The sequence below is a fragment of the Gordionus sp. m RMFG-2023 genome, chromosome 2, assembly GCF_954871325.1.
Source record: "Gordionus sp. m RMFG-2023 chromosome 2, tfGorSpeb1-WG-v2, whole genome shotgun sequence".
Classification (NCBI taxonomy): Eukaryota; Metazoa; Nematomorpha; class Gordioida; order Chordodea; family Parachordodidae; genus Gordionus; species Gordionus sp. m RMFG-2023.
In genome coordinates, this window is record NC_088776.1 from 41,808,734 (window position 1) to 41,822,351 (window position 13,618).

General features: G+C 26.7%; 1 protein-coding gene across 2 annotated transcripts in view; it reads right to left on the bottom strand.

The window, feature by feature from the left end:
• The window catches only part of LOC135925031 (uncharacterized), a 28,504-nt gene extending 15,187 nt beyond the window's left edge, over positions 1 to 13,317 (bottom strand). For both annotated transcript variants that reach the window (XM_065460170.1, XM_065460169.1), the window contains exons 1-2: positions 13,177 to 13,317; positions 9,993 to 10,117 (exon numbers count right to left, since the gene is read on the bottom strand). In XM_065460170.1, the coding sequence (XP_065316242.1) occupies positions 9,993 to 10,117; positions 13,177 to 13,243 (192 nt within the window). In that variant the 5' untranslated portion in view covers positions 13,244 to 13,317. The remainder of the gene's footprint in view (positions 1 to 9,992; positions 10,118 to 13,176) is intronic.
• Between the last annotated feature and the right edge of the window lie 301 nt (positions 13,318 to 13,618).

Below are 13,618 nucleotides of genomic sequence, written 5' to 3' on the forward strand. Positions count from 1 at the left end.
TCCTCTGTCATTATTTGATCTACTGAAAATCAAAATACTAATGATAATATTGTATATTTATCTAAGCATCATTCCTGTTCAGCACTTACTCTAAATCTCATTGCAAGTGTTGACATTGAAAAGGCAAAAATTACATTTTCTAATATAAGCTATTGTGGAATAAACATAGGGAATCTTCAAACAGTGCAGCCATTTTTAAGGAAAACATGGGAATATATCTGATTAAACAGTTTATAATAAGATGGAACTCTTTTAAAACTATGTGAAATTAATAAATAGTCTTATTAAGGAGAATTGCTAAAAATTTGATCTAGTGATAAAACTGAATCACAGATTTTCAGATAAGGACAAAGTCGTTCATGGTTGAATATTGTATGGTTAGTATTAATTAATAAATATGATATATATATATATATATATATGATTTTATAGGTTATGAAACCGATTGCTACGGCTCTTTCAATTTTAGAGAGAGAACAAAAAATGCATTTTGGATATCTCACTCCCACGATAACTATTATTATAATATTAAAACTTTAAAAAATGGCTTTAAATAATTTCAAGTTTTGTAAGTCGCTTATTAATTCAATCCTGGAAGGCATAAATAAAAGGTATAAAGTTCAAATATTGCTTACAATTTATATTTTGATTATCTTTTATTTTCAATAAATTCAAACACATCTATAAAAATGAATATATACTATCCGTAATTATTCACCCGCTATTTTAATTGGATTGGCCCTGGATAAAATTAGAGGTCAACAAAGGAAGAATGCTAGAACTTTGAAAAAAGATCTTGATAAAGAATGAGCAGACTTAATTCTTTTATCAACACACATACCAGAATATTTTCTGATAAAGATAAAAAAAAAATTTGATAAGGAAATGAATGAAGATCCTTGTGAAAATGATCTATTAAGCTTTCAAAATAAAGTTAATTATTTTAATATTTTTAATAAATTCCCTAATTAAAATTTTTATTTATTAAATATAATACAACTCTCCCATCTTTTGCGAATTGAACGTGTGTTTAGCACGGTGAAAGCTGTGTTAAGCACCAAGCGCTCTTGTTTGTCTGATCAAAATTTTGAAAATCAATTGTTGCTAAAATAAATAAAAAATTGTTACAAAAAGATGTTATCTTATATATAATATATTATTTTTGTATAATTTTATTTATAGTATAATTAAATATATGAAAATTGTTTTTATTAAAAGATCTTATCTTATACATTCATTTTGTATAGTTTTATAAAAAAAATATTTTTTTTTGTATAAATGTTTTAAGTAACGAGCAATGATAACGCGTTTCTTTTTTGTAGTAACGTTTACGGCACTAAAAAATAGTGATTATGAAACAATATGCTCATTTAATAATCTAAAATCTTTACTTTAAAACATTACGTCTAAATTTTCCTTAACAGAGGACATATGGTCCTCCGCAAATAAAATACCCTTTATGGGCATAATAATTTATTATATTGATAATGACTTTAAATTAAATAATCATTTATTAGATTTTATTCCTTTTAAATCAGCACATAATTCTATTAATATTTTTATTTATGTATTAAAAGTAAAATTTGAAAATGATTATGTATTACATTAGACACAAGTAATAATTTAGCATTTCTAAAAATTTTAATCAAAAGGATAATTTTAATTTAAATCTTGTTTAAACTAATACAAATATATACCAATATACGCTAATACCAATAAAAGAAATAGAAAATATTAATTAAACCAATACCAATTTTAGACCCAATACAAATACAATATTTCGTTAATCTAGTGTTTTTAATATTGGTTCCCAGCCCTAATCACAATGCCTGCACATACCAAGTGCCTTATAATTTCTTAACTATTTATTCATTAGGATCGCTATGATCAGCCTTTCTTACAGAAACTTTTTCGAGGATCGACAAAATGCTTGGTGAGATCCTAATCTTTGAAGAAGGAGGCAAGTTTACCGAAAGAAATTAAGGTAGTGAAAATTAATGGAATAAAAGACATGATCTTTTGAAATTTCGAAATATTTGTAACCTTTGAGCCGTTTGCTTTTGCTCATATGAGTTGGGTGTTTAATTTGGGGGTCAATGGATCTATATAGGAATCTCAAACAAGAAATTGGCTCTTTTTCGGTTGAACCATTTCCGTCAGGCCGCTTCTTACTATAGGATTTAAAGAGTGTCTGGATAGTTTAACTGCAGATATTTGGGCATTTTAATGCTTGTTGGACCAGGAAATTGCGTTGGTGATGCTGAGAATTCGACCTTTACATGATCAGTAGCTTAAACTGTGCCTTTCTTTGCTGTCTATGGGGGTTCTGCAGCCAGGAAAGATGTGAGGAAAGGTTATCATACTATTAAGGCGAATTCCTATAGCCCGTGTAAGCTAATTATTGTGAGTTAGGGCTGAAGCTTTTTAGAAAAGTTAAATCAAAAATTCGTATCGGGATTCATTAATTAAAGAAGTGAAGAAGGAATTGATTGATAGCTCCTATATAATAGAGATTTAACGCACCGAGCTACAGCTGGCTTATGCCAATCCTTCTATCTGTTAAATTCAGGTGATGAGACATTAACGAAACGCGTCTTCCATAACACAATAGCGTAATATAAGTTATTTTTTGAGTTATGAGAGTTGATAATAGGCTAGAAAGTAGACTGTTCGAAATAAAGGCAACGAGAACAAGATCATGGGAAGATATAATCCTAAAACCACTTTTTGGCGGATTATAAAGCCTAAGCCCATGTAGATTCATTAAATTTTAGGTTCAACATATTATCGATTAGATATTTCATTCCCTTTCATAAATGTTAAGAGGGATGAGAAATTTAAAAATAGGAGTTAAGTGCAAAGCATAAAAGATATGTGGAATGCTAAAGAAGTTTTTCAGGGTATAGTAACAAGTCAAGAAGGTCAAACTTATGGAGAATATCAAGAGAGGAATAAAGGAAGGCATTGTTTGCAGTAAATTCGCCTACTGGGAAGCCTAAATGTGTTAGTTCCTCCTTGGTGGTTATTTTGAAATTGTGTAATAGGAAAATTTTACTTGAGCAAATTCGGAATGTCTGGGGTTGAGAATGAGATCAACAGTGCATACCATTTCCTTTATAATGCTTACAGCCTAATTGATTTCCAATTGAAATCCACTAATGATTCTGTCGTCTATATACCAGACATGGAGTGAAAGGGAGCATTCTGAATTAACGTTAGGATTATCTTATTTTTCCAAGGCAAAATAAAAAAAATCCTAGGGGATAATTTTGTTGGATGCCTCAGTTGAGAATACTTTCTGATAGTTGAATTGCAAAATTGAAGGAAATGCAACACGAATATAGGAATTTGGCATAATAAGGGATTAATTGTAAGAATGAGCAAGGAAGAGGATGTAGTGCATTAGCAAAATCAATTTGGATAAGTGCCTTTCCTACTTCATCTGAAGTGAAATCGGAAGCACAATGAAAATGGTTGTTGACTGATAGATTCTAAAGTACAGGAGTTTTATGTAGGTCTCATAAGAGTTGTCAGCTAGTGAATCAGTGGCGTAGCCAGGATTTATCATGGGGGGAAGGAGGGGGTTAAAACTTTTTTGGGGGCTTCGCCCCCCAAACCTCCCATTTTTTTGAACATTTAATTGCTTATATTTTTGGATTTGTTAAAATTGTTTTATATTTTCATATAACAAAATTTTAAGGTATTTTATTATATATTTTACATTCCTTTATTTAATCATGTATATATTTTTATCAATTAAAATATTTTCAAAATGTTGATATTTTATATAATACAGATTTTAATATTAGAAATTATAATGTATAAAGACTCTATTTTTTAAAAAAGTATTTTTTTACAATTATATAAAATATGTGTAATTCTTATGCAAATAATGGTATTTAAAAAAATATGATGATATTATCTTATAAATAATACTTTTTTTACAAAAAAAAATTGATTATATATTAAAACTAATAAAATTTTATTGCTATTTTTTGATTTGAATTTAAAAAGAGAGGTCTACTTTTCTCTGAGATTTTGCTAATTTCATCTAGAATCAAATTTTTATCTAAAATAATCTCCTTATAAATATTCAATAGGGCTAATCCATTTAAACGTTTTTCACCGGTTGTGTTTCTTAAATAGGTTTTTAACCTTTTTAAAGTTGAAAAAGACCTTTCATTAGTGCAGTTGCTAATTGGCAAGGTAGCTAAAATAATTTAAAATGTTTTGATATTAGGCAGGGAATCTAAAATGCAATTACACACGGAAAGGGCCTGCAGAGCCTTTTTTGGTCTCAAAGAACACCCTATTCTGTCAAGATTTTTATGCCAAAATTCGACATCACAAAGTAACTTATCATATGAACCTACTAAATCATCAGCATAAACTGAGATTTTTTTAATATTCTCTCGTGTTTCAAGTGTAATCTATAGTTTAGACTCAACCGGCAAAAGAAAATAAAAGCTTTTTAAAATATAATTATGACTAATAAATCTTTCTTTTAATTGAAATAAAAATGTATCATTAAGGGGAATAAAAATGTTTATTTTATAAAAATCCTCAATCGTAGATGCATCAATATTTGATCGATTGGATTATCTAGAGTCTACTCTAAGTTTAAAAATTTCAATTCCAAACTATTAGCAATCTCCTTTACTTTTTCATATATTTTATGAAATTTTTCATCCACATTCTCTGTGATATTTGTTAATATTTCAACAATATCCTTTGCTCTATTCATAATCTCCCTTAAATTTAAATCAATTTTTTGTAGCATTTTGCTAAAATCATATGTATAATTAAATAAAAAATAAACACATTGAATTGAAATTAAAAACTGTGGCTTAATAATAGCCTGCAAAAGATTTTCGGCATCTGCTGAATCTTTTTCCTTGCTTGATATATAAAATTCTAGTGTTGCAAAGACAACATCATATGGTTCAATAAAGAGTTTCACTGACTCTTGTCTTTCGATATATCTGGTCGGACAAAATATCTTTAGTTTTTTTTTTTTGATTTTTTGAGTCAATATCATGATGTTTGAATAAATAACTCCCTTTTTTTGGGTGGTGTGAAATTCATATTGAAAATGAGAAATATATATTTTAATAAAATAGAATATGAAATGCAAAATAATATAAAATTTATTTAATAAATTTAAAAAAAATCAAATGTGTTTATCTATTATTATTTAAAATAAATTTAAAACATAAAAATCAAGCGTTTCGTTTATTAAGAATTTATTAAATTAAAATTAAAAAATAAAAATATCCCCCATACCTACGCCACTTTAGTGAATCATAAATAGCAATTTGAGAGCATCTTTAATGTTTAGACAGTCGATTTTCTTTAAAATAAGTTTGGCTTTAAGCTCAAGAGGTGTCTTTTTATTATAAAAAAATCGTGGGTCCTTTAAACTCTTGGAGATGGGGAGAAATGTTGTGGCGCATCTTCAATTTGTTACGTTAAAGAATTCTTGTAGGTTGTTAGATAGCCTGAAGGTGCTATATCCAAAGTATGGGAATTTAAGCCATAACATATCTTGTTTAGCAATTCTTGATATGATGCTTGGTTTTGTTGTTGAACATTATGTTCGAGAAAGAGTTATTAGAAGCAAGGGAGTTCTGTGAATGGACTAGGAAACAGGCAACCGTTCTGGAAGAGAGGTAATTTACGTTATTTTATTTATAAAGTGGCGTTGAAGGTCTTGTATGAGGGCACCTGTTAATAATATATTCATAATCGCGAAACTGTCATTAACAGGTCCATAATCAGAAATTTCCCTCTGGGGGAGGGCAACTGTTTATTTAGAAAGGCCAATATTTTTTGAAATAAAACAAATAGTTAGGCGCTCAGAAATATTTTGCTATTTTAATTGAAAATTTGTAAGTATAAATATATAAAATATAACTGACTTTGTTAAATTTTAACATAAGTGAATAAAAAATAAATTTTAGGTTATTATTTTTTCATTTGCCATTAAGACTAAGTTTAGTTTTCTTTTATTTTTCATTGACTCTCTAACTTGGAAGTAGATAAATATGAAAATATTGAATAACTTACGTTATATTCAAATATGTTAGGTAGAAATAAGTAATATGTAAGGTCTGCCTGAGTGCCTTTCGGCGCCTGGGATCGGTTCAGTTACACTCCATTAAACAAATTAGTATCTTAAAAGAATATTTGTCCTCTGAAATGTAGAATATTAGTTCCCTTTTTAAAAATCTTAGTCCTCTTAAAATATTTTATATAATATTATTATATTTAATATGTATTGGTCTATAATACGTTTAAGTGTAATCTCATGATAAGCAGGAAGTAGTTTTCCATTTTAAATATCACTAAGAAAAGAGTTATTTGGAAAAAGTATTCGACCCCTTATAAATATTTGCCCTCTTTCTATTTTTTTTAAAAAATATAATATTAATAGTTGACATGTATTGGCCCAATTAACGTTTAAGTATCATCGAATGATATGCAGGAAGTACAGTGGCTTTGCCAAGATATTTCAGTGGGGGGGGGGGTCTTTAAATTTTTTTGGGGGGCTTCAACTCCAAATTCCGTATAGCCAGGCATTCCATCAGGTCTTTCCTATAAAAATTATATATTATTGATTTATTTGTGGTTATCTTTATATCATCTCCGATAAAGTTGGCTGAACAATTCTCTAATTCCAAAATATGGCAATTTCTTGCGATTAATCTAAAAGGATAAGTCAAATGTATTCCAAAAGTAAGTGAATGAATAAAGTTGAGAAACATAGGCGCAAACAATATATTTATCAAATATGACTCGGATTAACCGAAAGAACTACCATTAAGTTATAGGTCGGCGAATATAATGGCGTAAACTGGGGTAACTATCACCAAAAATGGACTCAAGTCTGCAGAATATGGCTCATAGCGTGAATGAATAAAAAAAATGACCCAATAATGGTTAAAGCTGAAAAATATATCCATGATGCTAATAAATTGATAAGAAAAAAACACGTGAATAATAAATAAAAATCTGAAAGAGAGGTCAGCAAAGCCCGGCTTAGGCCTGTTAAGAATTTTTGCACGAGTTATCCAGCCCGGCCCCTAAAAATTTTACTAAGGCCCGGCTCGGCAAAGTTTTGCGAAAAGTCGGCACCGGCCCATTAAATTTTTTTGTACGAATTTTCCGGCATGCGCATTTTTAATATCTATATATTTCCCAATGTCCGTTAAGGTATATAGCTCTTCTCTATGGCTGTATATTTTTACAACAACCGTTTTATAAATCAATTTTATTTATATCTGTATTATGCATTTTTAATAATTGTATCATATCATAGATAAATTGTTTAATTTTTTGTGAATTTATATTTACTATATTATTTATTTTTAGTTAGAAATACAAAAAAAAATCATATTACAGTTTATTTTCAAATAGGATTAATAAAAATAAAATACTATCTTGAAATTCAAAAAAATCTATCAAAATTTTAATGCCAGAGCTGGCCTATTATAATTTTGCGAAAAATTATATATTTACTAGACTATACCTGATATTTTATGTATAAATTGTCGAGCCGGGTCATAAAATTTTTTATGCACGAATTTCCTAACCCGTTATATTTTTAAAAAAAATTTCCAGGGCTTGCGAGATGTCGGGCCGGCCAGGCATTGCAGATCTCTAAATAAAATATCATAAAGCGCTAATGAATAACGTAAAATTTAAGCAAATAGCGTCAAATATTAAGTTTTTTATATTTTAATAACTTTGAACTTTGTACTTTATTTTTGAATCTAATTTATATATTTTCTACACTAATTTTAAAAAGCTTATATATTTTTATATTTAAAAAAATTCCAGGGGAGAGGATAGACCAATTTAAGAAATGGATGCTTATGTTTTTTAAATTGCTTGTACTAGACTATATTAATATTGTAAATAGGAAATTTTAATAAAAATATCTGTTTGAAATTATATATTTTTTAGATAAACAACCCAACCTTGTACCGGAATAAAATTAATTATGTAAAATATGATGACGTTTTTGGTAAAAAAAAAATTTTTTTTTAACACAGTATAAATTATGTGATGATATGATTTCTCTTCATTTATAAAAAAAAAGATCAATCTAAAAATTTAACTTTTCTACCTAAATGTAAGTTATGCATAAAATAGACATTTTATAATCTCTAAACAAAGTAGGAAAAAAAATTTACCTGATTTTTATTTATGTAAATTCATGGTTATTACTATAACAAAATATAATAATATTTAATTGAAATTAGGACTTTTCATTAGACCTATTTTTCTAATCTTGTCAGGCCTTTGAGAAAATGTTGCTATCTAACCCTGCAATCAGAGTTAGAGCGAATTCGCGGCGAAGTATATATAGCTGCGAATTCGCGTTATCTACTCCCTGAGATCGGCACATGATGATTCTAAAACCCGTCCATGATTATTAATTAATTTGAAATTTAGAAATGTTGAAAATTATTTAATTTCGTCGCGAATTATGCCGGGTAACCAATCTGGTCCTGCTTTTTCCTAAGGTCTGAGCCCCTTAGTCTCATAGATCCAATTTTTCAAAGAAGTTACGAAATACCATTCATTTGCTTTTAAAGAAAGCGCGAAAATTATAAGCAACTGAAGAAATAATATGATATAATTTTATAGATAAGAAAATTTTGAAAAATAATTGATTAAAATTTTTGCAGAAGTTCGAGTCCTTTCCCAAATAAAGTTTCCAACCCAATCCGCCCGACTGAGTCTTAAGAGAGTTATTTCCGGAGGTTCAGGATGGGATTGAATTTGAAATCAATTTATGTATTGTTTTTATTTCGAACATTTTATTTGTTAAAATTATTTTTAGGCATTCAGTACTATCGTGGGATCTATATGAACTTATAAATTGTTAATTTATTAGGATCTTAAATCTTATTTACTTTAAATATTAACTTTATAAAATGCCTGAGTAAAAATAAAATTTCCCTTTTAGAAAAGTTTGACATAAGTTATAACTATTCTCATCTTTTTTATTTATCATAATAAATTAAAATAAATAATTTTATAAAGTTTAAGGTTGGAGTTAATTATTAATAAAAAAATTTACCAGATACGTACAACTAATATTTATATCGGTTACGGCTATTAGCCATAGTCTTCTTTATGGTCAAAGTTATTTAATTCAATCTTAGCCATTTTTCTTGACTTCTATTAGGTTAAACTAAGCCGTTTCCCCATTTATATATAATACGCTTAACACTAATAATCACCTTTTAAATTCTTATTTTAATATAAGTTGAGACGACAGATGTAATCAATTGTTGGGTTTTTAAAATAAAATTTCAAATACATTCGAAACATTTAATTCTTCCGTTCCAAATCTGTAGAAAAATAATTTTCTCTCCCACTTAAGAATATTAAAAAGGATATATTAGGTTAAAAATAAATTTTATATGTTTTACCAATCACTAATTTGTATTGAGGCTTTATTATAATTTCAGTAGCACTCTACTACATAAATAGGGCATTGGCTTTTTTAGAATTTACAGTAAAAATAATTTTTGGGTAAGGAATGTAAGTGCAATTCATTTTTCTTTCAGTACAGTTTTTATTTAAATTTTAAATATATAAAAAAAATATTGATTGATGAATGAGATTTACTGTTGCATCTTTCATGTGAAATAGTCTGATTATAATATCAGTGATAATATTTAAAAAGGGTTGTTTTTTATACATAGTATAGCTTCCGTTTATTTATTTGTATTATCATTTTATTATTTCCAGGATTAATTTTTCTTTTTTAAAATTTAGGCGCGGATATTTATAATATAACATAATAAATAATAAATTAGATTCTTTAATAAAAGATAATTAATAATTATTAATTTACAACTACATTGCCTAAAAATCGGTGTTATCATTAATATTGCGTATGAAGATAAAAAAAAAGAGGGTATGTTATTTGAATTATAATTAATAATGATATTAATTAAAATGTGATTATTAATTACCTCAGTGATATTAAAATCATCTTGTGTTTTTATATTGCGTTCAAAGCATTCATCATTTTTATGCTTAAGAGCTTCGGGGAGTTTTGGAAGACTCATGTTCTTCATTGACATAACAAATGATACCGCTATAATTAATTATCATTTTAATTATAAATTTTGTGTAATCAAATAATATGTAAAATTTATTGAAATATGTAGAACTTAGATCACACTCATTATCCTTGGATACAAATATTGTATAATTAATTCTCCTTTTTTGAAACTTTTTCTAAAATATTCATTAAAATAAATTTGATCAAACAAAATTTTTAATAAAATGTTAGAACTTAGAAATGAATATTAAAAAAAATATAAGTTTTGAACACTTTTTTCTTCTTATAAATCTTGCAAATTTGGAGTTTTCAAATTTTAAAGAAAACCTAATAAATATTTATCATAAACATTTTAGTCCAAGTTCTATTAATTATTTTTTTAATTCCTTAATCATATTGATAAAGTCCACTATCTCGACTCATTTGCAGATTTAAAAATTTATATTTTATTGACCTATTAAATTACGAACAAAGTTTAAAAGATAAAAAAAAAGTAAGTTATAAAATAGATATAAATTTTTAAAATTTGCATAACTTTTGAGACTAATGAGTAATAATATAATAGAATATTAATTAATTAGACATGATGCTTATTTTATAAAATAATATCTAAAAAATGATATATAATAAAATTTTGCAAAATGCTATGCTGGAGAACTAACATAAATTTAGCCTTACCTAGGCCAAAGAAACCTTTGTTTTGGTTAATTTGAGCGATTAGGTAAAAAGAAAAATTAACACATTTATATTAAATAAATTGATTATTTGACGGATTTAAATGGTGTTGAACACTCAAAACTACAACGGGGCCATAAAGTTAGAGCCAATATAAAGAAGTATAAATTAGATTAAAGAGATAGCATGAATAACATAAAGTGGAGAGAGATATTGAATGAGCTTACCACCAGAAAAGGTGAAAGCTAAAATGGGGAAAAAAAAACTCACTTCAATTTTAAACAACATGCCCCAACCCATCAATTTTTCTAAAATAGATATTCCAACTTATTAAAACTATATATAATATTTGCTTTTAAATGTTATTGAGGAAATTTAAAATTTCAAAGTTACTTATAGGATATCATGTTTTGCCTTTAGAAAAATTCGAATTTAAAAATTAATATTTTGTGAATCACGAGGTAAAAAATTAACCACCAGTAGTTAAGTATTTTTGGTAAAATAATATGGCACCATTCAAACCCAGTTTTATACCATATCAGCAGTCTCTTCTATTTATGTTAAGGTGGCGTCCCTTAACTCATCATTTAGGAGCTTTAAAAAACCAAAAAAAATTGACTCAGGTGTGTTTAAATTTAAATGCGGGCGTGCTAAACAGCACGCTTTTGACATTCCCTACCACGAGGCCACTGGTATTAAAAAATTATACAATATATTAATAATATATATTTCATAAGCATTAATAATTTGAAAAAAAAAAAGTAAAAATCATTTAGGTCAATTTATAAAAAAATTTATTTTAACAATTTTTTTCTGTCTCAAAAACGGACATAAATATTTTTAAAATTATATGTGACTTGAATATTTAATTGTTAATATTTAAGAAAAAAATTGTACATAGTCATTGAAAGTAAACTAAACCCTACATTCAAGTTTCTCATTTTTTTAAAAAATTTTTTGTCAAGATCTTTATTAAAGCTTATTGTGAATGTTATAGCTTGAAAATAAAAACTTCTTTTTCAATATCATTATTATTTTGAATTTGAATAATCTTTGAATTTAATTATATAGAATCTAGTAGAAATCACTCTACCTTATTTTTGATTCAAAGAGAACATTTATTTACGATGACTAATTAGTTTAATTAATTCTTAAGCATCCATCAATGACATATATAATACCCAGACTGACGATTCATTCATTAAAAGTGTACATCAATGCATATCAGCTGGAGACGCCTTTTTGGTTACACTAATCATTATTAAAATTTTAAACGAGAGCCTAATTTATTCCTATATCTGATGCAAACTTTATTAAAGAATTACTGGATCATCGAAATAATAAGGAAGCAAGTTATCAATTTAATAGTAATTTTTAACATGAGAATAATTACTATATGTGTTACCAAAATGGCGGGTCCAACTGATTTGCTTTTAACGACCCTTAAAAATGCATTTTAATGAATGAATCGTCAGTCTAGGTATTATATATGTCATTGGCGTCCATATAAAAATTATCATATAAAATATTATATATACTTCTAATTAGAAGCGTAAAAATTTTTTTTAGCCCATTGTTTGTAAAGAAATCTATATAAGAAAAATTTTCAACACACCAATAGCTATTATTTAGACATGTTAAAAAGTTTTATTTAGGTTGCGTCCATGTTAATTTCCAAATCGCTTGTATATGTTAGTGTTAATGGGTTATTTTTTCAACTTTAAAATTTTGAAAATCTGATTTTACCGGAAATGTCAGCGGTCATGTTTGAAATACCTACCCTATAAATTTCAGACAATTTTTTCATGAACTTTTAAACTTAATATAATTTATATTAAATTTTCCATATATTTTTTATATAAATTAAAAATGATTCAAAGGTTAACAGCAAAATTGTCTACAATTCATAAGATAGGTATTCGAAACATGTCAGAAGTATTTACGGTAAAATCCGATTTTTAAATAAAAAATGATTAAAGTTGTAAAAATAACAAATTGCCGGAAAAAACAAATTGACGCTAACATATATATGTATATACAACATTGAAATTTATTCACCGAATAGTTGAAACGCTCCAATCAGGACGCAACCTCAAAAGAGCTAGAAAAAACGTTTGAGTATCTTAGACATGTTGAGCGTACTTTTGTCTCTATCTCGCCACGTCACAGATGACATAATATAAATGCGATTCAAGCTCATTTTTCTATTCAGAAAAATTATTATAAAATATTAAAGTAAAATCCCATTTATATAACGTTCCTATTTTGGGTTCTGCTTTCGGGCCCCAGAAATCTTATAATCTACAGTCTACATGTTTCTAGTTTATAACTTCCCACTTTTTAATTAAATTTCTGGTGCCATAAGGAACGTTTATAAGAGGGATATGCTGTATTTATTATATATTTTTCAAATTTACTTTTATCTATTGAAATGATGAACGTTATATGGATCATTACTTTTATTAGAGGTTGGAATAAAGACATTTTTTTTCAAATAAAAGTAAAAAAAAGGTTTAAAATATTAGCCAAAATATAAATCTAAATTTTTTTAAAAAAATTTGTAAAAAAAAATATTTGTGTAGTGAATTTTTATTCTTAAAAATATTATTTATGTTTTTTTTTCTTAAAATTGTTAGAATCATAAACAAAAATTTAAAAACATGATTTTCATGTCATTAATGCATTTGGTACAATACATTATAAAATATATAGCTATTTTATTTTATGTTATATGAAGAGAAGTGAACAAAATATTTACACGAATAGTAAATTTGTTTTAAATTTTTTTTTGAAATCTAAAAAGGTAGTTTTATCACGTTCAATCACGTTTATAACATTTTCCAGTCCTCTTTTCCCTTG